General features: G+C 36.7%; 2 protein-coding genes across 6 annotated transcripts in view; both read right to left on the bottom strand.

The window, feature by feature from the left end:
* LOC123561688 (E3 ubiquitin-protein ligase TRAIP-like) overlaps positions 1-1,520 on the bottom strand; it is a 32,255-nt gene extending 30,735 nt beyond the window's left edge. Inside the window, exon 1 of one of the 2 annotated variants that reach the window (XM_045354223.2) lies at positions 1,466-1,520. The gene's annotated coding sequence lies outside the window, so the exon portion shown is untranslated. Of the gene's footprint in view, positions 1-214; positions 238-1,465 lie in introns of those variants that run through there. The other variant, XM_053553007.1, reaches the window with a different exon arrangement.
* A 1,400-nt stretch (positions 1,521-2,920) lies between these two features.
* Positions 2,921-25,853, bottom strand: LOC123561687 (golgin subfamily A member 4-like). 4 transcript variants are annotated; one of them, XM_045354222.2, is made up of 14 exons: positions 25,708-25,853; positions 22,493-22,693; positions 17,431-17,491; positions 17,000-17,176; positions 14,802-14,918; positions 14,147-14,281; positions 12,711-12,764; positions 12,166-12,270; positions 11,355-11,534; positions 10,871-10,975; positions 10,416-10,523; positions 8,823-8,948; positions 6,334-6,379; positions 2,921-5,304 (listed from the first exon to the last, which is right to left on the bottom strand). In XM_045354222.2, the coding sequence occupies exons 2-14, from the start codon at positions 22,520-22,522 to the stop codon at positions 5,292-5,294; spliced, it is 1,257 nt and encodes a 418-aa protein (XP_045210157.2). In that variant the 5' UTR covers positions 22,523-22,693; positions 25,708-25,853; the 3' UTR covers positions 2,921-5,291. The 4 variants fall into 4 exon arrangements, with proteins under 4 accessions (XP_045210157.2, XP_045210155.2, XP_045210156.2 ...); XM_045354220.2 differs by lacking the exon at positions 25,708-25,853 and adding an exon at positions 24,895-25,173; XM_045354221.2 differs by lacking the exon at positions 25,708-25,853 and adding an exon at positions 24,900-25,173.
* Between the last annotated feature and the right edge of the window lie 333 nt (positions 25,854-26,186).

Below are 26,186 nucleotides of genomic sequence, written 5' to 3'. Positions count from 1 at the left end.
ACTCGGGACCTCTCACACCTAAGGCAGACACTCTACTATCATGACTATGATAAAAGCTAGCTCATAATTATAGAAAAGCAGTATTAGTGCACCCTTATATTTTACCTTACTACATAGTATTATAAGCAGCTGCCTTGGTGGAACTTATAGAAGAATTTATGTTACGCTTTAGAAAACCTAAGCTCTGACTAGCTTTATTAGAAATTTTATTTACATGTGGAGACCAACATCAATTTGATGTTACTAACTTCCATGCCTAAATAGGTGGATTCACTGACAACAGACAGAGGTTGATTGTGTCAAGTGTAGACTGTATTTATAAGTTTTCCAGACCTAGAAACATGCAGTATGTGGTGTTTGTTTACTTTGAAATACGCCTTCCATTTCTACTCGCATAATAATAAAATGTCAAGTTCCTTTTTCAGTTGAACTGAATCAGTCTTAGTCCAACTATTGTACCATACAGGAGTTGCGATATTGTGATAATTTTTGCATAGGTCAATATTTCTCTTCCACATACAACACAGGAAGGACCTTTTCTGTGTTGAAACTTCCGCGACAATTCCACGCAGCAATTTTTAAATCGCAGTTTAACTATTAAAAAAACAAAAATTTTAGTGAAATTTTAAAATTCCTGGAAAGAATATATCCATTATTTCCTTCCATTCAATTGATGTTTACGTGAATAAACAGCAAACACGAGTTTGTCACTGTTTTAAACAACGCACCCTAAAGTATATATTTTACATGGCTCCGGTTCATGTTACTTGATAACAACCAACCGTGTACTGGGCAGGCATGTAAATACAGCAAGGTAGCCAAAATGAAACATTATAGTGTTTACGCATTACTAACATGTTTAACTGTTATATTTAAACCATAAAATGATTCAATTTTTTTTGTTTTATGGTTTCAACGTTTAAGTATATTGACTGATCGTGTTTTTACCTAAATCTATATTCAGAGCAGAAAAGGTCTTTACTGGTTTTGACATAAGAGAGAGATTCTGCCCTATCACAAAAATATCTCAGAATATCAGTTCTGACGTCAAATTATTTGGACTAAATCAGTCTGTGAATCTATAATAATCCTATAAACAAAACAGTCATCAAAATGACATACACTGGCAGACACAGATGCAGGAAGGTCATTTATGTAAAGCAGAAATAGGAGACCCTTGTGGTATGCCTAATACAACAGGGGCCGAGCTGGATGTTACCCCACTGACCACAACTTTTTGTGTTTGATTACCTAGAAATTAGTTCTTTTATCTTTTAATAAAAGTTTTATCAAAGAATGTGTAGAGCCCCCGATACCATAATGGGCTAGATTTAGGAGCAGTCTGCCATGGTGGTTTAAAAAGTATTTGTTTTATACAATATTACACCTAACTGTCTGCAACTTAACGTCTTAAAATTATCCAGTTTACTAAGCTAAAGTGGGGCTTGGCATAAATAATAAATACCGGCATGAAGTGTAGCGTTTTTTCTTCAACAAATGGCGTCTCAAAATTAAAGGGAAGTAACTATGCAATTTCATTAATCGGGTATAACTAGCAATCTCCATGCTGAATTCAACAGCTCTAAGCCACAGGCACCAGTATCGGACCTGGGACAAAAATATGTTTGTTTTCATCCTAAATGAGTTCAAAATGAAAAATATGTAGTGAAATATGAGCCCCCTTCAAAATACACATATGTTTTAACTGTTCCTTTTAATAGTCTGTCGACTAACTTTCAAGTGCGATGAATGATTTGCCATAGAATTTTCCTACATGTCGACATTGCTGGAAAAGGTCATCTGTATCTGTATCTGTATGTTTTACAGTGTAGGGCCTGTTACAGCTTCGCACACTGGAGGGAGGCGCTTAATCGTGAAGGAGGGCAGACTTGAAGCCCTCTGTTGTCTCTGCGCGGACCACCTTATCGTCCAGGTGGTTCCATTCAATTATGGTTTTCACAAAAAAAGAGTTTTTCAACTGCTCAGATTTACAATGCTTAACACTAAACCCTCTGGTATTGTTAATTACTTGGTTTTCAACAATGTTTGACACATGGAAGTCACTATATGATTTTGCTCTGATTTGTCTTTTACGAGTTACAGTTTGTAGGTAATCCGAAGGGTGTATAGCTGGCACCAGACCCCCGGCCACTTTGTAGAGAAATACAAGTCGACTGGTTCTTCTACGGTCATTTTGCACGTGCAGCCCGTGCCTCAAATGGAGTTAATCGAATTTGACAAATCTTTACACCATTGACGTCTCAGTTGCGTCAAAAATGTAGTCGTGTTATGCTTTTAACATAGTCCAGTGCGATTTTTAGCTCATCTGATTTTTTGAAAAAAAATGATGAGTTATTGTCATCACTTGAGCGGTTGTCGGCGTCGGCGTCGGCGTCTGCGTCGGCGTTGCCTGGTTGAGTTTTATGTTTAGGTCAGCTTTTCTCCTTAACTATCAAAGCTATTGCTTTGAAACTTGGAATACTTGTTCACCATCATAAGCTGACCCTGTTTAGCAAGAAACATAACTCCATCTTGCTTTTTGCAAGATTTATGGCCCCTTTTGTACTTAGAAAATATCAGATTTCTTGGTTAAGTTTTATGTTTAGGTCAACTTTTCTCCTAAACTATCAAAGCTATTGCTTTGAAACTTGGAATACTTGTTCACCATCATAAGCAGACCCTGTAAACGCATTTACTGGCAGCCTAAATCTCAAAACTTTCTCGGGGAGATCCCGAACCCCCTTTAACAGAGCGGGAATATCCCTCTCTCGTGCTACCCCTCCCCCACGCCCCCACCCCTCTCATGCCTTCTGCACTCGCGTTCCATGGCCGGACCACTTTTTCGAAGCCGGCGACGGCCCTGGAATATCTTTCTATCGGACATTTGAAACAATAACCTGGAAGTAATGATAAACAAGTCCTTTATTCTGCATTTATTCCAGAAAGACTCGAACTGGCACAGCATTTATCTTATATATCAAACAGATGGTCAAACGTATGCTATATTTATCTTATTCCAAACTTTTATCATTTCTTAAAAAAAAAGTAGTTGTTTTTCAGATATATCGATGCCATTTGATGGAATCGTACTGGTGCCAGCAGAAAGTCTTACAACTAACTAATTAATCCATACATAGGGCTTGGAAAAGTGAGGGGTTCAATTGAAAATTACACTTGTTAATTGAATAATTCCATTGACAACAAAACTGCAAATCTGGAAATCGAATTACACACGAAAGCACAAATTAATTGGCTGAAACACTTTTTAGTCCAATAGGTGGTACGATGATGGGATGTATTCCTGCACATTGCAAACATTTGAAATACAAGTAAACAAAAAGCGGCTTACCTAAAAGGATTAAATAAAATCAATACCTGTAAAATCCACAACAATCAACAATCACACAACTGTAAAGCACTGACTTTATATTTGGATGAGAGATAACAAATTTTCTGTACATGTATTGGTCTCTACAAAAGTGGTCGAAACCGATTACATAGTTAAGTCGAAAGTAAATAATGAAGGTATCGCTGTATTTAAGTATCGGTACAGTATAATACGATTTAGGATCAATTATGGTGTTGTGTAGTACCTTTTTGTCCTGCGTGGGAAGTTTCTGGCCAGATGCGCACATACTTAGGTACTGTGGGACTTCCTTCCATACAACAAATAGATCTAGAATATAATAGATCTTTTCCAACAGTCAATTTTTAATTTTGCTGTTAACTCCTCATAGACCACTGTACATACCAAAGGAGGGTATATAGAGATGGTGCTCTACTGAAAATATACATTTTGCTTTTTAACCCTTAGAATGCTGGACACGATTGATTCTGCCTTTGCGACCAGTGTTGATCATGATCAGTCTGCACATCCGTGCAGTCTGATCATGATCTGCACTGTTCCCTATTCAGTCAGTATCTTTTTGGTAAGCACCCCTTTTAACAGTAAATGGTACTGTCCAAATTGAAAGATGGCTAAGTTCATTATAGATATTTAGCAGGGTAATGTTTAAAGCATACTATATCACTGACTGCTCATTGTCCATTTTTTGCATCACACTTCTTTCTCAATTTTTTTTTTTTCAGCGAGCATCTTATAATTGTGTTTCCATTATCAAGATGGTGCCTTAGCTTTCGATATTAAGAAAAAATGGCCTTCAGACGAAACGCCGCAACGTAACTTAAATAACATTGCATATGAATAATGAATATTTTGAATATATTATATATTTTATATATCTCTTTATCAGTGTCTTATCACTGTGCAACATAAAATACATCATAAGAAGACATTAAAGATATAAAAAATATTGTTTATGCTTGATTATTCGCGCCTGAAGTTTAAGAGATATGTATATACAGTTTCATTTTTCACATTTTACAGTTGATTTTTACACAAATTATTTTCACATATATAACAGTTGCAACTTTTACATATTACCACATGTAATTCCCATTACAAATACTGTACAAACTAATAACTTGCCCGCTCGTGATGAAATAATGCACGGAGGGGCACCTGGGGTCTTCCTCCACCGTCAAAGCTGGAAAGTCGGCACATGACCTAAAATTGTGTCGGTGCGACGTTAAACCCAACAAACTAATAACTGAACAGTTATAGAAGCAATGTAGTCAATGTGAAGTTAATATGATTTCAGTACTGAAACTAAACATTTGAAATGCTTTCATTAACGCTGCCATGTATTCCATTTGAGCCTAAACACTTTTAGATGCACAAATGAATATAAAAGTTCTGTATTGACACAAATTCAACAGTAACTTGTATGAATAACTGTACATGCAATATCTAGGCATTGTACAGTACACTTATCAACAAAGAATTATATCAGTCACTTAAGAATTCAACTTAAAACACAACAGCTAATTCTTACACATTTTTATATTTATGTACATGATCTGTAGCCGCCGCCGTTTACCAATACGGATGATTTCTTTTTTAACCCGATAGTGCTAGAAACAGAAGACGGCCCAGTTTGGCAAGATTTCCTGTTTTGTTTAGCTTGCAAAGTGTGAGCATCCCCACACAAGACTCTTATCCGGATGGCTGTTAGTAATATTAAGTGCGGGATATAGGACTGGCAATACCCGGTTGCACAGTCCGATGTTATACCACGGGATCACTGTGCACGCCATGTCTATGCATATCTATATCTTTAAAATTTTTGCAGAGGAGCAAAGTGTTTTGTGCTGTACATGTATGTGATGAACTTGCTCTTGGCTCTTTATATTTAAATTCTCAATATAAGGTTTAAGGTGATGCAGCCGTTTTACTCCTCACACCTGAAAGGCATACAATAATCAAATAGAATTAATTATGTAAATTTCCTTGTTAATGACATTTGAAAGGAAATACTCAGTTTTACTTCTATACTAAAATAAATAACTCATATTTAACTCCAAGACTGAGAGATATGTGGTCTTGTAATATTAAATGTTTATGCTATGCCATTTGAATATTAATCAATGTCACAAGACTGACCCACCGATGCATACAAAAGTGAAAGGCCTAACAAGAAACAATGACATAAAATCTTCGACCTGTAAATGTGACATTGACCTTTGATCACATTGACATATCGCCTTGTTCATTGAATGTTTGTATCAAGTTATTCACTGAACAAAACATATGACGTAAACTTTTTAAAGTCCTTAATGTTTGACATTCAACTTTGTGTTAGTGACCTGGATCTTGCACAACACGCATTGTCAAATTATGAAGAAGTGTCAAGTTATTTGAATATCCGTCCGTAAATAATAGAAAAAATTATACCGGACAAAAAAAAAAACGACCTTAAATGTCTTAGCTCTAAATGTGACCTTGGTCTTTAAGTTAGGCATTATTTCTGCCATATTATTTTCAAATCCTACGAAGCAAGATAAATAACTAAACTGGCCACAAAAATAGCATTAACTGTTTTGCCTCTAAATATGACCTTGATCTTTGTGTGTGAGGTTTGAGTCTTGCACGTGTCGTCATGTTAATGTGATAATTTTTGCCAAATTATTTTGAAATCCGACCAATCTTGAAAAAGTTCATAGATCAGCCACGACATACATACATGGACTGACAGAGAGGAGTTGTAACACTACTTTATACATATAACCATTTGTAACGCGGACACAAGAAAACGTTGCAAAATGGCGTATAAGCCGGCTGGTTTGAATCCATTCTTGAATGGAATTCTGCATTCATGACGGGTTTCGAGGCAAAACTCCTTAGCGACCTTAAACGAGTACCAATCTGACCACGAAGGATCTCTGTGGTGTAACAGTAAATATAACTGACAATGTACAATAATTTGTACTTACACATTCATATGAAAGTTTATCTTGCGTTCAAGTTCGTTTGTTCTCTCTACAACAGAAAAATATATTTCACATCATTCTTTGCCAATTCACAACGTTTATTTTATTCATTTGCGTAACTTACGTTTGCCTCATGCCAGTTCTTTTACTGACAGACACTAGAAACAAGAGGGCTATGATGGCATTACATCGGTCACTTGAGATTAATTGCTTGGTTAAACAAATTTCTTTGCTAATGCTTCAAAAACAAACAAAAAATAGATGAGAAGGTCATGGTAAAGATTCTTCAAGACAAGTACTGAAATCTGTTAAAAATTATACACGTGGTTCAAATCTCTTTGCTGTAGCTTCAGAAACAAGAAGGTAGGTTAGTAGGTCAGGGTTAATAATATTTAAGATCAGTATTGAAGTCTGTCTCAAAAGTTCTACATGTGGTCCAAATTTCCATGCTGTATCTTCAAAAACAAGAAAGTAGGTCAGAAGGTCACGATTAAGACTATTCAAAATGACTATTGAAATCTGTATAAAAATATACAGGTGGTCCAAATTTCTATACTGTAACTTTAAAAACGAAAAGGTAGGTCAGTAGGTCACGATTCCAGTAGGTCAAGGTCACAGTCAAGTGACCCCTAATTACTTGGTGTCATCAAGTAATTATAATTAAACGGTCTAGGAAATATGACCAGATAATTTTTAAAGTATTTTTTCCTATATAACCCATACAAATGACCCCCAGGGCGGGGCCTTTTTTCGTCCAAGGGGCATAATTTGAACAATCTTGTTAGAGAACCACTACACAATGCTACATACCAAATATCAAAGGCTTCAGCCTTGAACTTTCAGACAAGAAGATTTTTTTTTAGTTTTATCCTAAATAAGTCTATGTAAAACTTGGGACCCCCTGGGTAGGGCCTCTTTTCACCATAGGGTCATAATTTGAATAATCTTGGTAGAGGATTACTAGGCAATGCATCATACCAAATATCAATAGCCAAGGCCTTGTAGTTTCAGACAAGATTGTTAGAGGACCACAAGGCAATGCTTTATGCCAAATATCAAAGGCCTAGATCTTGGGGTTTCAGACGAGAAGATTTTTAAAGTTTGTTTCCTATATAACACTATGTAAAATTTTGGACCCCGGGGCGGGGTTTTGGACAAGAAGATTTTCAAAGTTTTCCCTATATAAGTCAATGTAAACCATGTGACCTCCAGGGCGGGGCCATATTTGACCCTAGGAGGATAATTTGAACAAACTTGGTAAAGGACCATTAGATGATGCTACATGCCAAATATTAAAGTCCTATGATCTGTGGGTTTGGACAAGAAGATTTTTCCTTTCGGTTGCCATGGCAACCAGAGTTCCGTATGAAATTCATTTCTTTGTAAAAATTTTTAAAGAGGACCATCCAAGGAACATCCCTGTGAATTTTCGTCAAAGTTGGCTTGTTGGTTTAGGAGGAGATGTTGTTTAAAGGAAAGTGTGGACAGACGCCGGACGACGGACGGATGATGAGTGATCACAATAGCTCATCCTGAGCCTTTGGCTCAGGTGAGCTAAAAATAGCCATTCTTTAAAAATTGTTGTTGTTTTTTTACATAAACGGGGCAACTCTTCCCAACATATTACATTGTTGCCGATGTCATGCTGTTAGGTGAGGACTTGTGCATAAAACACACCTATAACATTACACAACAAAAGGAAATCGAAAAAGAGTAAGTAGAAATGTGAATGAACACAGGCACGACATCCTTTCACCACTAGTACTATAGTATTATATCCATTTTTGACAACAGAAAATCAATGAAAAAGTAATGAAATACTAGAATAAAAGAATTATGTCTCCCACCACACAGTGGTGTGGGAGACATATTGATTTACTCCAGTCTGTGTGTGTGTCTGTATGTCTGTCACAAAGCGTGTCAGCACTCTAAGTCGAAACATTTCTCATCCGATTTCACCAAACTAAACATTGTTTGACTAAAATCCAGCAATTCGATATAGCAAATCGTCGCATTTTGATAGGCATTAAATACCAAATCGGCCTTTACTCTGTCGCACTCTAGTCAAACTTTTTCGATCTTCAACTAACCAAATCTGTTTGCATGAACTCGGTCAATTCGAATAGCCAATCGTCTAACTATTTGAGTACGGCCCTTGAATTACCGAAAAATCAGCCTTTTTACTCCTGTCTGCTCTCTAAGTCGAACATTTCTCATCCGAACTTTACCAAACTTGAACAAAATGTGTTTGACCATAAGACCTCCGCCAAGTTCGATAACTAGCCAAATCCGCTCAGGTGCTTTTGAATTATGGTCCTTGAATTACTGATTGGATCCACTCGTCCAGACCATATAATTGGATCCACTCGTCCAAACCATCTAGAGAAACTAGACATTTTTCATAGGGGCAATTGTGAGAGACATGCGCTTTTCTCAAAAATATCTCTAGTTTAAGTATGTTATTAAAATTTCTTGTAAGCGTTTCGTTTTACGTTTTGAATGAGCAACGTCCTGTCTTAATCGCCTTATCTGGTTGTCCTGTTCCTTCACTTTGTCTTTGAGATCACAGTTCTCACTTATGAGGTTCTTGTAGGTCCTCGTTGCTGATTTAAGTTCATCTGAAACGAAATACTTTCTTTAATTCTTAGCCATAGCACAGAAGCAATGGTATTTCTTGTTTTATACATTTTGCTGTCGTAAGTTTAAGAACTGAACTTTACCAATTGAAGACTGCAGTGCGAGACTGATCTCCGAACAGACGATTCATAGAATGTTTTGCACGCGGAAGCAAAGAATACGCCACAAATCATTCCGTCGTGTCTGCAGGGAATGAGTTTAATAAAATAAAAAGGAAATGTTCGATATTCTGTGAGCTTATCATCGTCTGAATGACGAGGAGAATTGCTATGAACGGAAATCTATGGAAGCACTGTTTCATCGGAATTACTTCTGATCTGTATTTTCTATCATTCTTTCAGGCGACTTTGACCGTCAGGCATAAAAACTGCAAAGTAACATGCGGAATCCCAGGTGTTGGCATTTCATACAGATGACCTAGTGCAGATATGAAGATTGCAATATAGACCGTGGCCACTTTGTATTGAGATATAGCAGACTAAGCTATACTTCAAATTGCAATACAACCTACAAACGACCTCATGTTGGCAAAGAAATTTCCGTATAACTTGCACAAGACCTAGTTTGTGTATACGTGGAAATATAACATAGTGGAATTGCATTACAATATATACAATATACAAACGACCTCATGTGTGCATAGAAATTGCAATATAACATATAGACGACCTCGTGTGGGCATAGAAATTACAAAATACCATGCAGACGACATCGTATATCTCTTGAAATTGAAAAATAACATGCAGGCGATTTCGTGTAAGCGTGGAAATTTCAAAATTACATACAGATGACCTCGTGTATGCATGGAAATTGCAAAATAACATGCAGACGACTTCGTGTATGCATGGAAATAGAAATACGATTTTGTGTATGTATGGAAATTATTGTAAAATAATATACTGACGACGTCGTGTTTGCAAGGAAATTGCAAAATAACATGTAAAAGATTTCGTGTATACATGAAAATTGCAAAATAACATACAGACAACCTCTTGTATGAATGGAATGTAACATGCAGACGACCAGTGTATGTAATTAAGTTGCAATATAGCATGCAGACGATTTCGTGTATGCTAGGAAAATAACTTACAAAATACGACCTCTTGTATGCATGGAAATTGCAAAATAACATGCAGACGACCCAGTGTATGCAAGGAAATTACAATATAACATGCAGACGACCCCGTAGATGTAAACAGGTTGCATGATTCTACCACACTTTACCATAATATTGCAATATACTATATAATACGACCTTGTAATACGACATTTCACTTTCTTGCACAAGTTGTTTTGTTTTATCGAATATAAATTTATATAATAATGAAGATCATTTGGTCACACTAAAATTAGGTATTTGTCATTTTATTTATTTAATACAATTGTATCGAACATTGTTATCAATCCTCTTGAACCGTTCTTATGTGTTTGAATATGAACTGCATTACCCCCTACATCCTCTCGATGCTGTAGTTCAGTTTCCTTTTCGTTCAGCTGTTTCTTTAGAACTTCATTCATTTTTTCTATCCTTATAATCTTGCTCCCATATTCTTGTTCTGTCGAAAAATAAAAGAAATATTACGATGAAAAACTACAATTAATACAGGTATACAAAGACAATTAATGCATGCATACAAAGGCAATTATGTGTTCATGATTTTAAAACCACAAAACAATTTACTAAAAACTTCGAGAAAACCATATTAGGCTTCGATAGCAGAATACACTTTTTGCTGTGGCCTAAACTTATACAACTAGGTATTTCTTACAGTCCATGGCTTCCTTTATATCCAAAGAAGCATTATGTTTTGTTATGTGTTGATCTGTCATATCTTATATAATATTAAACATCAATCCTATCATTGCATATGTCAATTAAACTCTAATATACGTGGCAACTTACCATAGTAGCAGTGAAGTTGCTGAATTGCTTGTTGTAACTTGATCTGTAGAATCTGGACATGTTGATCCAGTGGAATATTGTTTTGACGTAAAATGGCTACATCATCTGCAAATAATTGCTCTCGATGAAATCATCATGATTATCTCAGAATTTACCTACATAATTTTAAAACAAAACACAAACAACTATCTCAGAATTACATTAATCTTACAAAAAGTATTGTAAATATATTCGTTATATCTTTCCTCATCTTTGTTTTTGTTACACTCCTCAGAAAGTTTTGTCACATGATTCGGTGTACGAAACGGATTTGTAACTTTTTTCATGTTAGTACAACTGCATAAACAACAGTCTAAATAATCAACTGGCCTTTTTATCGAATATGTAACCGAAGAAATCTGCTAGTTGAATATGTAACCGAAGAAATCTGCTAGATGAATATGTAACTGAAGAAATCTTCAAGTTAAATAACATAATAACTTACCAATAAGATCCTTTGTCCTTTCTTGCAGTTGAATAATGGTTGAATCCTTTTTTGGCAATACTGTTTCATTGAGATGCTCTAATTGTTGAGCAGTATCTTGGTACATACTCTCAAACATCTGTAGTTGCTTGACCTGCTGGCCAAGTTGCACACATTCCTTACGTGTTGTGTCAAGATCCGCTGAAATAAAAGCAATACACAATGTATAATTATGAATGTTCTTATGTCTGAATACACTTTAAAAGGAATGAGATGGCAGACAGAATAATAAAAGGCAAATGCAGCCGGAAAGAGTTTTACTATTAAAGGAATGTAGGACACATCATACCACGAAATTCATTCCATTTTTTTAAGTTACGAAAAACATCTTTTTATGAAGGGATCGAGCATTTTACTCCGAGATAAGCGAAATCCGACTTAAACTGTGCACGTTTTTTTGAAAATGTCTTCAGGATAACCTGAATTTTGAGATAAGTATGTTCGAGGTACCGTGTTTCAACAGAATTTGCAATAACAGTTGTGTTACTGTGATAGAAATTTAAGATAAATTTTAATAAGATTTAATTGAAAATACTTATTGTATTTTATGTCATTTAAGTTTTGTGTTTAAGTAAAATTGTGAACTGTATTTCTTGTCATTTACGGGAAATTACGCTTACGTTAAATGAGCAGGGCAGATTTTTCTTCACATTATATAAAGATACACGTATTTTGAAAAAGTTAGTATGTAGCCTTTCCTCTCAGATGAAAATTTTATATAGCAAACACTTGTTCTCCCACATATAAATAAAATATCAATAGAGATGCTTACCATCCAACATTTGCTTTTGTTGAAATATAGTGTTTACCATCTCTCTCATTTGTTCTGCAGTCGATTCGCTTTTTTCTAGCTGTTCTTTTTTAGCTTTCAAAGCAACTGTTGATAATCAAAATATTATTACTATAAAAACAAGAAAAGATAAAGATTTAAAGAAATACTTTGTTCTTGTTATTTTTTCCGATTCTGAATTGAATGGACTCCGTTACTATCTTTCGTGACAAATTACCACATCTGTATCTGTATGGAAGGCACTGTCTATTCATGCCATGGACACCTGCAGGAATCCACAGACAACACAGGCTTTATAATGATTGATCATGTATATATTTCTTACCGTTAATGTATTAGAATATAAAAAGGTGAATTGCATGTCTTTTAAATTGATCTAATAGCGACGTCAATGGAAAATGGCATTTACTTTCAGACGTAATTGTTATGTAAAATAAACTCAGAGGTGTTTGATGTACTGAGTTGAATTAGGGTAGTTTAACATTTTAAGAGAAATTTGACGTGTTTGATACGTAAAATGAAAATACCTTTAGTACTCTGCAGTTGCAACTTCAGCTGTGCATTTTCTTTCTTACTCACATCTACAATTAAAAAGAACAATTTAAAAAAATGTTATTGCGTTTATTCCATTATTCAGTATGCGTTCAAAACAACGATGAAATAAAAGGTAATCAGCTCTCTTAGTCGTGCCCTTAAAAGTTAGATTATTGTGCTTTGACTTCATACAAGTTGTTGAGTATATTGGTGTAATTATACCTTAGATTTACCTTAATTTTATGTTTTACTTAATATGATCTGGTGTCTTTCGCTAATGTTAGAGCCTTTTTCAGCGGGGATTTTATTTACATTGTATTGTCTAACTTGTTGTAAATAGGGTATGTGCGAGGTTGGAATACCCTAAACGCGTTTTAACCCCCAGTTTCCTCTATATAGATTACTGACCGTTCCAAGGCGGTACCCTTATTTTCAACTGGTTTTCTGTCTGTCTTGTATTTTGTGTTGCGTATGTTGTCTTGTTTGTTGTTAGCGTTTTTCCTCCTTCTCCTCACTCCCCACTATTGTCCCCATCATTTCCCCTTGAAATTGCGCTTCTTTGTTTTGGCATCCCCTCTCCCTTTAGTATTGAGTAAGTTTTCGTGCCCCTCCACCTTTATTTTGGCTACCGGAATCTTTAGGAGATACACGATTGTTTTTCCTGCTTATTTATGTGCGTTTGTGTGCTTGTGTGTCTTGCGTGGTGCCCTACTGTGTTGTTATGTCTTACTTGTCTACTTATCTGTGTTAGTTAGTTGGGTGTGGCTTTGTGTGTACATCTTTGATGTAGTGTAACTGTGATTAAGGAACGTAACATTCCTTTGTATATTCATCCTTGTTCTACTTTCGCCTTCGACCTCTTCCCCCGCCCCCTTTGTACCCCTCATCCCCCCACATCCCCTCTATCTATATTTTGCATAAAATTTAAATGTACTTGTTGGATTTTTGAAGGAACCCGTCTGTAATATTTTTCCGTAACAATTCTTTTTTGTAGGCCTACTTTGCAAATGCGTGGCTCTTAGGCTGTATTTTTAGTCCTAGGTTCTCCGAGAAATCTATCTTTACTATATCTTTTGATGTTATACAGAATTACAAAGATAATTATGATATTATATCATTTTAAGCGTTTAGTCGGTCATAGTGGGTGCACGGTATGTTGAACAATTCATTACCTCTTATAAACAGACTAATTCAAACGTAGTCTGCTATCATTTAGTTAGGTTGTATTATATGACTCAAACGATCTTTAAGAGGCTAAATTTAAATAGCGTTCAGTGAAGAAATTGAACATTGTCATAAAGTAGGACAACAAATGAAGCGAATGGCACTGTTTTTGTAAGCTTTGCATCGGGCTAGTTTTCTATTTTCATACGAAGCATACATTTATGAGCAATTGATTCAGTAGTGACTGTTAACTGTTTGTTCTCACCTAGCTGCGTCTTAGTTGTTTGTAATTCTCGAGTCTTTTGCAAGTGCTGATCTTCCAGAAATTTCTTCTGTTCCGTCGTTTGCTTCACTGCGACCTTGTATGCCGTCACACTATTTTCAAGACTCTGGATCTTGTCTGGAATCGTTAACATGAGAACGGGATCTATTGATTAATTTGTATCTATTGAAAAGAAGTAAGTACAACCTCAAGCTGTAAACGTTTACGATTTATTTCGACGACGGTTCTATCCCACATTGTAAGATACTACCGTTTAAAACAATCAATAATAAATATTGTGTATCTTGTGATAATACTTAATTAAGAATTATGTTTTAGAAGTAAAGTGCTACTGTAAATATCGTTGCTGATAGCGACGACTGTAGGAGCAGTAATGTATTTGCCTTCCATTGTTTTTTCCTTTGAGGAGATTCACGGTACGACCTTGTATATCAGTAGAACAAACGAAGTTGATAAATCGTATTAATTTGGCGCATATTCCAGCGCTATATCGACAGAACATAATTAGGCTGAAAAAGCCTTTATATAGCCCAGATTGCGCCTAACGCTAATATTATCTAGCGTCCTGCACCTTCTAAACAATCCAGTACATACCTATATTCTGACAGCTCCTAACATATAACATTACTGTCATTACCTTGTAGCTGCTGGTTCTGCTCTCTTTGCCTGTCTAATGTGAGCTGTAGTTGAGCGGATCTTTCCGTCAGTATGGGCAATTCATCACCAAGCTGATCTTGTACAACCCTGAGTTCACCTAAAATAAGAAAATTAAAGGCCAAACACAGTTTTATTTGTTTCGACTTTTTAACATCGGAGTTTCGTGTTTTCATCATCACGGTTTCATCTTTTCACCATCTTAGTTTCCATATTTTTTTCAACATCTTAGTACATGTATTGTACTTTTGCTGTTTCAAGCTCACAATATGCGAATGATGCCTGATGGGATAAAGTACTAGCGCCTTTTTAATTGATCCTATGACTATTAAGAGATATAACATTCTGATCAAACAAATAATGTCTTATCTGCGATGTGAAATAAGATAGGGCTTTTATAACAGTACCCGGATCTGCAATGTTGTCTTCGGCTCTCATGGATTTTGCCTTACCTGGCTTGCACGTCATACATATACAGGTACAACATGGGTAGTAAAACAAATGTTACTTTTGGTAAACATGTTATTTAGTTCTATTTCTTTGACTATGTGATCCGGCCTGACAAAATCCACGAGAGCCTAACACATATTTGCAGATCAAGGTAATATTTCAATGACCCTTTTATTATATACATATACCTATTTCTGGTGTTGTAACAGCCAAAATTGAACTATAATTTACCACAAATAAGACTGAAAACTCGTCTGGAAGGTAAACTATTTGATGCATTGAACTTCGAGACACCACCCATTACGACACCATTATTGGCTGAATATTTCTCCTTACCTACGGCAGCTGAATGTGAAGGGTTTTGTAGTCGTTAGCGTTTGAGTAAAAACATTCATAGGTATATAACAAAGTTTAATATTGCTAGTTTATAAAGTTATCAGTAAACAACTAAGTAACAAGTCAAATGGTTTATCGCGGCCAGAAATTTGTACAAACCGGACAGAAGTTGCGAAATTGTCATTTGTGCAGGAAAGAAGCGTTTACCATAATGTCCAGTACTGGACAGGTATAGTGACCATGCACGGACACAGCCAATTTTCTCAGAGGGGTCCGATCCCCTGCTCCTCCCCCCCCCCACCCCTGGAAATTTTGAAATTTAGCACTTCATTTTTTGCATTCTGGAACAGTTTTATGGACTAACCTGTTAAATTTGGGAAAATGATAAAATCAAGCTTTCTTGAAGGTTAAATTCTTAGTTTCTTTTAGATAAATAATATGAATTATGTCGGGGTCGTATGTAGCAGCAGCCGCATATACTTTACATGCAGTCCTAATGTTGCCTTTTTCGAAAAACATTTTCTTTCCTTCTTGTCTTCTTTCCTTTTTAAAGATTTTCCAGATGGGTCCGGACCTCCGGCCCCCCCCCCCTCCCCCCTGGATCCGCGCATGGTGACATATCATGCTTTCTGTTTATGCAGGTAAACTTGTGTTTGGTTAAATTGTCTGAACAGTGTACAAACTCATTACTGTTTTTTCAGGCAAGGGTGGAAAAAAAGTGGTAGACAATGAAAGCAGTAACATTTTTATTTAAAAAAAAATGAACAATGAGACAAACATTTCCAGCATCTTTGGACGGTTCAAAAATCCCATGTTAAACATACGATAAAGCCCGAAACGCGTGAAAATGTTCCGAATGTAAATCGGGTGAAGTAAGCGCTCTATATATAACAGTTAGATTATGCGTCTAGATTGATTAAACTGGGCTAGTCTACTTACTTATTACTTGAGGATGAAAAAAACGTGTTTTTAAATGTTGCTCTTAAACAAGGGTGGCGGTTAAACTACTAAAAGTACAACAACAGTTAATTCACAACAAATCGTACGGTATGTTTTATAATCAGTAGAAGCTAGTCGTATTTACGCTTATGAGACCTGTTTCACCCACAAGTAAAGAATTGACAGGTCCATCATGAAATATTTTCCCCAGCGTGCAAACACTTGTCCTATTCAGTATGAAGGCATCGGCCGCGATCAATCAATGCAAAGGAAATTTCTGAATACATGTAGTAGTCTCCCTTTGACCATGACTTTAATAAAATAGACACTTTATTGAGTAGCAAATAAAACTCAGCTTTTTATAACGCTTTCTAACTTTGAACAATGTCTACATTGACGATGAAACTATGTTAACAAAGTAAGAGATTCACCACCTGACACACGAGTTAATCATACCATTAAGGCGGCTAATGGTGCTAGTATGTTCCTGTATCTGTGTTGTAAGCCGTGCTATCTCTTGGTCCTTCATCCTAATGAGGTTGTCTGTAAGATTTCTCATATCCTGGTCCCTCTGTGGCATAACACTCTGTAAAATGTTTCCCAGCTCTTCAATCGACATCCCACCACCTCGTCCTGTGTAAAATATTTTAATTAAGATAAAATTAATTAAATCAGTTATCTTCGTCTTATAGCCCCATACAGCGGCCGAGCATGATTACTGCACTAAGCCTGCTAAAGCTTTATATTGCCGCTAAGACTATGATATCGACAAAGTCCTTATATTTCCAGTTTCTTGCTGCGTTAATTATTAAATCACCCTAGATGTCAATGTTATATTTTTAATGCTTCTGCCATCACATAATATATGAAAAGTTTATCTGGCTTACCTGCTTGTTCTTGTTGGGCATGGTTGTCAGTAGCAGCACTATCACCAGATGGTACCGGTCTCTATATATGAAAATGTGAAAAAAGCATTAAAGTTACTTTCACATTAATCTATATGTAGGACTGATTTTTCCAAGATACTTGAATTATAAAATGGAAATATTGAGACAAATACATAACAGCTACAAAGCATACTTCAAAGTAACATAAAACAATTTGTCTTTCAGGGATGGTAAATGTCTTTGCGGTGAGACAGATGTTTCTATCACAATGCTTCACCCTTACCTGTCTTTGCGGGAGTGGCTATAAGTCAGCGACACCGATGATTCATCAATTTATGTCTACATACCTGGGTCTGACATTTTACTTGGATTATCTTTGATGGACAGATCTTATGTCGACCACACTGCTGCTTCTTCCCTACCTGTCTTTTTGGGTAAGACTGTACTTCCATCACAATGGTACTTCGTCTTGGTCTGTCTTTTTGGGTAAAACTGTTTCTTACACTGATGCCTCATTTCGTTCTGTCCCAGCGGATAGGAATGTGCCTCAGGGTAGAACTGTGCTTCCACCACACTGACACCTCGCCCTTTTCTGCCTTTCTAGATAAGATTTTCGATTCTGTCTTTCTGGGTTAGACTGTGCCTCAGTTATTCTGATACTTCATTTCGTTTTCTCTTTCCGGACAAGACTTAGTGTCCAGGTGGGACTGTACCTTCTTCATATTGATGCTTCACCTCTTTCCGTTTGCCGGATAAGACTGCACCATCACACTGATACTTCGCCCCTATCTGCTTTTCGGGTAAGACTTTATCTCAACAAATGAAACTTTGTACCTTTTTGTCTTTCCGGGTAAGACTGTTTCCCTTGCACACTGATGCATCATACCTTTCTGTATATCCAGATTATACACTGATGTTTCATCCATATCTGTCTTTTATTGTAAGACTGCGTATCCATTAGACTGATGTCTCATCCTTTTCTGTCTTTTCGGGTAAGGCTCTGATATTTCGTGTCTTCGCGTCTTTCTGGGTAAGGCAGTGCTTACACCAAAATGATGAGTCATCCCTTTCTGTCTATCTGGGTAAGACTGTTCCTTTATCATACTGATGTTTTGTCCTGGCTTGTCTTTGAGGGCAAGGTTGTATGCCATTTTAGCCGTCTTTCCGGGCGAGGCTGTGTCTCCACCCAACTAATGTTTCGTCTTTACCTGTCTTTAATGAACGTATTGTTCATCATAAATACTGATGTTTTGTATCTTGTTAGACTTTTTGCCAACCATATTGGTGTTTGATCCTTTTCTGTCTATGCTTCCATGACAATGATGTTTTATCATTACTGACCTCCCGAACGAGAATGTGCGCTCGTCAAACTAATGCTCCATCGCTTTCTGTCCTTTCGAGTGAAATTGAGATATGTTTCATCCTTACCTGCATTTCCTGTCTCGCCTCCTCTATGGTGATGCTAAATGTTTACTCATTAGGGTGTGCTTCCATATCACTACCGCTTCATCCTTACCTGCATTTCCTGTCTCGCCTCCTCTATGGTGATGCTAAATGTTTGCTCATTAGGGTGTACTTCCATATCACTACCGCTTCATCCTTACCTGCATTTCCGGTCTCGCCTCCTCCAAGGTGATGCTAAATGTTTGCTCATTAGGGTGTACTTCGATATCACTACCGCTTTATCCTTACTTGCATTTCCGGTCTCGCCTCCTCCAAGGTGATGCTAAATGTTTGCTCATTAGGGTGTGCTCCCATATCACTACCGCTTCATCCTTACCTGCATTTCCTGTCTCGCCTCCTCCATGGTGATGCTAAATGTTTGCTCATTAGGGTGTGCTTCCATATCACTACCGCTTCATTCTTACCTGCATTTCCTGTCTCGCCTCCTCCATGGTGATGCTAAATGTTTACTCATTAGGTTGTACTTCCATATCGCTACCGCTTCATCCTTACTTGCATTTCCTGTCTCGCCTCCTCCAAGGTGATGCTAAATGTTTGCTCATTAGGGTGTGCTTCCATATCACTACTGCTTCATCCTTACCTGCATTTCCTGTCTCGCCTCCTCCAATGTGAAGCTAAATGTTTACACATTATGGTGTACATGTACTTCCATATCACTACCGCTTCATCCTTACCTGCATTTCCTGTCTCGCCTCCTCCAAGGTGATGCTAAATGTGTGCTCATTAGGGTGTACTTCCATATCACTACCGCTTCATCCTTACTTGCATGTCCGGTCTCGCCTTCTCCAAGGTGATGCTAAATGTTTACTCATAAGGGTGTACTTCCATATCAGTACCGCTTCATCCGTACTTGCATTTCCGATCTCGCCTTCTCCAAGGTGATGCTAAATGTTTGCTCATTAAGGTGTGCTTCCATATCACTACCGCTTCATCCTTACTTGCATTTCCTGTCTCGCCTCCTCCAAGGTGATGCTAAATGATTGCTCATTAGGGTGTACTTCCATATCACTACCGCTTCATCCTTACTTGCATTTCCGGTCTCGCCTCCTCTATGGTGATGCTAAATGTTTACTCATTAGGGTGTACTTCCATATCACTACCGCTTCATCCTTACTTGCATTTCCGGTCTCGCCTTCTCCAAGGTGATACTAAATGTTTACTCATTAGGGTGTACTTCCATACCACTACCGCTTCATCCTTACTTGCATTTCCGGTCTCGCCTTCTCCAAGTTGATGCTAAATGTTTGCTCATTAGAGTGTGCTTTCATATCACTACCGCTTCATCCTTACTTGCATTTCCGGTCTCGCCTTCTCTATGGTGATGCTAAATGTTTATTCATTAGGGTGTACTTCCATATCACTTCCGCTTCATCCTTAATTGCATTTCCTGTCTCGCCTTCTCCAAGGTGATGCTAGATGTTTACTCATTAGGGTGTACTTCCATATCACTACCGCTTCATTCTTACTTGCATTTCCTGTCTCGCCTCATCCAAGGTGATGCTAAATGTTTGCTCATTAAGGTGTACTTCCATATCACTATCGCTTCATCTTTACCTGCATTTCTGGACGAGAGTCTTTCCGTGTAAAAATTGACATCTGTGCAACACTGACGCTTTGTCCTCAGTATCTGTCTTTTTGGCGAGGCTGACGTTCTGACACTGTGCTTCTGCACCATTGGCGCTTTATCCTTACCTGCCTTTCTGGGCGTAATAATATTTCTGGGTAAGACTTGTATATCAAAATCCCCTTGATCAAAATCCCCTCCACTGAAAAATGACTAGGTATTACAAAATCCCCTTCATACTTTTGCAGGGGGTATCATAATCCCCTCTGTAATTTTCATAACAGATATTTAGATATCAGTGCTCCAAATTAAACTATGTTTGCTAAAGGCATTGTATTTACGTGCTTTATGCAATAGGCTTTTAAATTGTGTATAGTTGTATTTGAACTTGATGAAATAAGTAAAAATCACAGAGGGGATTATGATACCCCCTGCAAAAGTATGAAGGGGATTTTGTAACATCCTGTCAGTTTTCAGTGAAGGGGATTTTGATCAAGGGGATTTTGATTGTCTCCCGCCTCCGCCATACTGTCGTTTCACCCTTACCCGCCCTTCTGTACAACCGCAGTTAACACGTTCGCTTACAGGGTTTTTTTTACGACTGGGGGAAGAGGCCCCAGCCTGTCACTGGGGGAAGAAAATAGAGCGCGACGAGCAGTTTTGGGGAATTTTTTCACTCAGGGGGGAATTTACAATTATGCATAATAAACACTTTAAACTATGTTTTTATTACATATTCTTGCAACTTTTAGCAACTATACACACTTTCACTTAGCAATAGATGGACTTGCACTAATGTTCACTTATCATTGTAACAAGGTGGGTGGGGAGAGTTGAAATGCTCAAATCATTGAATATTTAAAGGTCACATGCTTTTATTCACAAAAAATGCTTTAAAATAAGAGTTGCTTTTGCAAGAGTCATCATATTATTATTAAATGCATACTTTTGTTGGCTTTTTATTTCAATTGTACTAGAAAATCTTGTAAGAAAGGATAAAAAAGTCCGAAAATCACGATCGCGAAAACGTGTGACAAATATGAAAAAACGAAAGCAAACATTAAAAATTCTTGATAAAATACCCGTTTTAAATTTCATCTTTTCACCAGAACTATTCCATACTTATAATATCTGATTACTTAAAACATTTATATTTTATTTTGCTCTAGCAAAATACCTCGGCAAAGATAATAAATTTGCGTAACGGCCGACCGGCTTATTTAATCGAATCAAGCACATAAAATAATTACTTTAAATTAACAACACATATTACACAATACAGCATAAGCTGTTAACGCTAATTAACAAGAGGTACAAACACAATAATATGACGCTTCATTGTTTATCAATCATCTATATTACATACTGATGATAACCACGTGTCAGTCGGCGCGTGGCGTGATTGACATCTGTCAGTAGCTAATTAACATACGACGCTCCGCCTACTGTCATACTTACGCTGGTGTCGACAAACAGTATGAAGTTCACTGGGATTTTGATTGACAAGGGGCAGAGCTTTCGAACTCGTTACGCATCAAAGAGTATTACCGCGAGACAAGCAGACGCCCACGGCATATTATGTGCGGGTCAGATACGAGTTTTTATCGATTTTCGCTGGTCAAAACCGGAACCTCGGGTCCACTGAACGCTCTTCAAACATTTTTCTACTATTTCTAAAGGTTTCCACACCCATTGAAAATTGTGAAAGACCGTCTGCAATTGTGAACGGGTCCGATATTCGGTCGGGAAAATCGCTGGGAGTAATCTCCATTGCTTTGTTTACGATTTTGGAGGGGGGAATTTCGGACTTAGGGGAATTTCGACTGCGGTAGGGGAAATCCTTGGCTGTGGGGGAAATCCTCGGCTGGGGGACGAGGCCGATATTCGGCCTCTGCTACAGAATAAAAATAAACCCTGGCTTACCTGCCTTTCTGGGTTTAATAATATTTCTTGGTAAGACTTGCCTCCACAACACTGTCGTTTCACCCTTACCTGCCCTTCCGTACATCCGCAACACTTTCGCTTTACGCTTACCTGCCTTTCAGGGCGAGGTGCTTCTGCCATATTTTAGTTCAGTTTATTAATTTGCAGCACAGTTTGATGGACGTTTTGTTTTTCGTTTATTAAGCACTTCAGCTGTTGTCTAGTTCTTTGAATATCCAGCCTGTTATCAGTAGATTCTCCTATTGTTTGGAAGCCAGTAGGTCAAAAGGCAGTGCCATTATGACATCGGGACTGAAAATGAGACAGATCATTACAGTTTTTAATGTTTGAGTAAACTTTTCTGGTTTTTAGTTTTCACATGAGAGTGTCATATAACAAAGTTTTTATTCTCTATATAATGTAACTTGTCTCGTGAAGTCTTACAAAATTCGCCACATATTGAAGAAGAATGTTAAACTGATAAGAATCAAAATGAAAAAAGTAGGTGTCATTATCTTCTTAGGGAAATTGTTCTGTCAAAATATTTTTAAACTACATTGTATATCAAAATTACAATATTGTGTTGATGTTACTTCACCATATTCGTCTTTTCTATTTAAATATCTTAAGATATGTCAACAACAGATTAGCTCTTTGCTGAGACAATGGATAAAATATTCCCGGTGTTTTTATTTCCGACAACTCCGTTATACCGGTGTATATATTTCCCGTCAAATCCAAGGCTTCTAAAATTATTTAGGTACGGTTTATTTGTAACATGCGAGAGAGGCCGACTTGATGTATCTATTCTTAACATTTTTCTTATGGCCTCGTGTTAAAAATGTTCATCTATATCTAAATATTCAGCTTTACTTTTCTCTTGATCCACCCTTCCCCAAGATTTAAAATAACAATTCGAAAGATAAGTTGAAAATGTCAATTTTTCGTGCCGCGATATTCACGTGCTGACTAAGCCGCTGTAAACATATACCACACGACTCGACTCAACTTAACACTTAAAAAAAATGACAATAAGTAATAGTTATAGTATGTGTGAGAGTGTGTTACCAGGATATATCAGAGCTAGGGGTACATCGAGGGTATTTTTCTCTGCACATATCGTCGAGGCCGGTAGGCCGAGACAGATATGTGAAGAGAAAAATAACGAGATGTACCCCTAGCTCTGATATATCCTGGTAACACACAAGCATTACATATTATAACTGTTTTATCAATATTTCTCTCGTTATTTTTCTCTTCACATATCTGTCTCGGCCTACCGGCCTCGACGATATGTGCAGAGAAAAATACCCTCGATGTACCCCTAGCTCTGATATATCCTGGTAACACACGAGCATTACATATTATAACTGTTTTATCGCATAGTTTATCATTAAAATTTATATATTATTTTCATTTAAATTTGTTTATTATTATTTTTACTATTTTGATTCCCTTTCTGCGCCTCGCTGATTGAAACACTAAAACTTCTGTTTTAGAAAATGTGTTCCCCAGATAAAAGTACCCAACAAATTTCTGCATTGGTTTTAAATCTTTGCATTTCATTGGCCAGACATATTGTAATACTTGTTGTTTTGTTTATAAAAAAAATCAAAAGAAACCATTTGAGAAATCTCAGAATTTCATATATTTCATGTATTTCTGAATTTGGCAATAACTATCAAGTTTTTGAAATATTCTAGTTTATTTATTCTTTTACTTTATAAATGTAGGTGTTTGTGACAATTCTTTCTCTGTGAACTGTAAATTGGAGCTAAAATCATCTTTTCTTTGAAAGGAAAAAATTATACTCCCTTGATAGGACCTCAATAGAGAAAAAGTGTTCCGATATATATCGGAACAGTTTTACTGTGCTGATATATATCGGAACACTTTTTTTCTTATGAAACACCATAGAGATTTCCGTGTTGATATATATCGCAACAGTTTTGTAAGATATCAGCACAGTTTTGTAGTAATAATGTGTGTTACTATGTATAACATGCTGCAAAGATCAAAGGAAAATTGCCGCACTATGCGATAAGAAGCTTTTATAGTCGTCTAACCTTGAAACTATTATTTTAGTTTATTCAATATCTGCAATTATTGCTTTGTAACTTTGTACGCTCCGCTGTTTACACGTTCAGTCAAGGTCGCTATTGACATAACACCCTCTATTATCTAAAGTCATGTATGCATTTAAAATAAAATCAAATGCGTTTAAAATATAAATAATTAAAAGCTGAAAGACGTACATGTTTATTTTCAACAATGTGAACCATCTTAAGAAGGCATATATATATTATATAGCAATCTCTATTCATGTCTACATTTTACACATGCACAAAAAATACTGTCGTATTGTACGTCTTCACCCCGGCGGCACGACACTTTCTGTTTGTGTCTTGCTGTTGTGTCTTCTCATTTCAAACACGACAAACGACATGGCACAAATCAACCACCTTACAATATTTTAAAAAAAAGAACATTTTATCAATTTGATAGAAACTAACCTTACTTGTAAACGTGTATTTTGTATGCATGCACACTAATCCTGACAGGTAAAGCTAAAAATCCTTTAAGATATTAAACACAAATTATTATGTCAATATATTTTGTTCTAGCTAGAAAAATGTGACAACCCGATTAGATCATGCACTGAGCACTATCGAATGAACGGATGTGATTCAAGTAGCGGAGGTCGCTGACATTCCGTATTCCAGGAAGTAACGAAGGCTAAATTTGAAAACGAAAGTAGCCTTTGTAAGGATCACCCCATCTACATGTACGTCCTTATGCTTATCTTTTAATATTTTCTAATAGAGAGTCAATTTTAGCTCCTTACTATTACAAAATATCTGGGGTTGAGCACTACATGTTGGCCAGGCGCGTAGCTGAGGCCTTATTCGTAGTACGCAGGGGTTGTGTAGGGGGATTCGGGGTATCTTTTCCCACTCCGGAAGTACTTTTTAAAGTGATGATGGCAAATGGTGCATTTTGGTATACATTTGAAGCAAAAGCAGTAACTGGAAACCTTCTTTTTCTTGAATAAATTTCAAACAAAATACATGTATGTTATATTTTACGAGTTCTGCGCGTATTTAAACTATAAGCAGACCTGCATGTTGGCTTAATACAATTGTTTAGTGGATTTTTTTTCTAGCTGACGCATCTAACACTTTTTATTTGCAGAGCAAATCTCCTATCCCTGATCAATCTCTTGTCTATCACACTACACATGAAGGCTTTTCAAGTATACCCCTCACATTTTATGAATGAAGCAAAACCTTCGACTCACAGACTTCTGAATAAAACAGTTGACTCACCTCTTTGTGTATAAAATATTACTCCACCTTAGCAAATTTCACAATTGTATATCAAAGATCAGTCACAAGACCACTGAAGCCAAATTTAGCAAAATATAATGGTTAGAAGTGTACGTTCCATTAAAAATATATCATTTAACGGAGTGTAGGACCATCACTTACATCTTATCTTTGTATCATGAAATTTATTTAACGCCTGACGAATCCTTGGTCAATGGTTGATCCATTCTAATGACATGGTCTAACTGTCTTGTACCGAAAAGTAGATACGGGAGGCCAGAAACAAAAACTGCTTTAAATCACACCTAACAAACATGAGTAATCATTAAAATGAAACATGTTTGGATCATTTTAAAATAGACTAATAAAAAAATTCCATAAGTTACGTAACAGCTCCTTCTGTGTTGCATTTCGGCTTGGGTTATCCTGTTTGCTCTTGCCTTTGAAGCAGTATTAAAATTGTGATACAGTACAACCTC

The sequence above is a fragment of the Mercenaria mercenaria genome, chromosome 10, assembly GCF_021730395.1.
Source record: "Mercenaria mercenaria strain notata chromosome 10, MADL_Memer_1, whole genome shotgun sequence".
Classification (NCBI taxonomy): domain Eukaryota; kingdom Metazoa; phylum Mollusca; class Bivalvia; order Venerida; family Veneridae; genus Mercenaria; species Mercenaria mercenaria.
The sequence above is the reverse complement of the archived record's forward strand: the minus strand, read 5'-3'. Positions and strand labels throughout refer to the sequence as shown.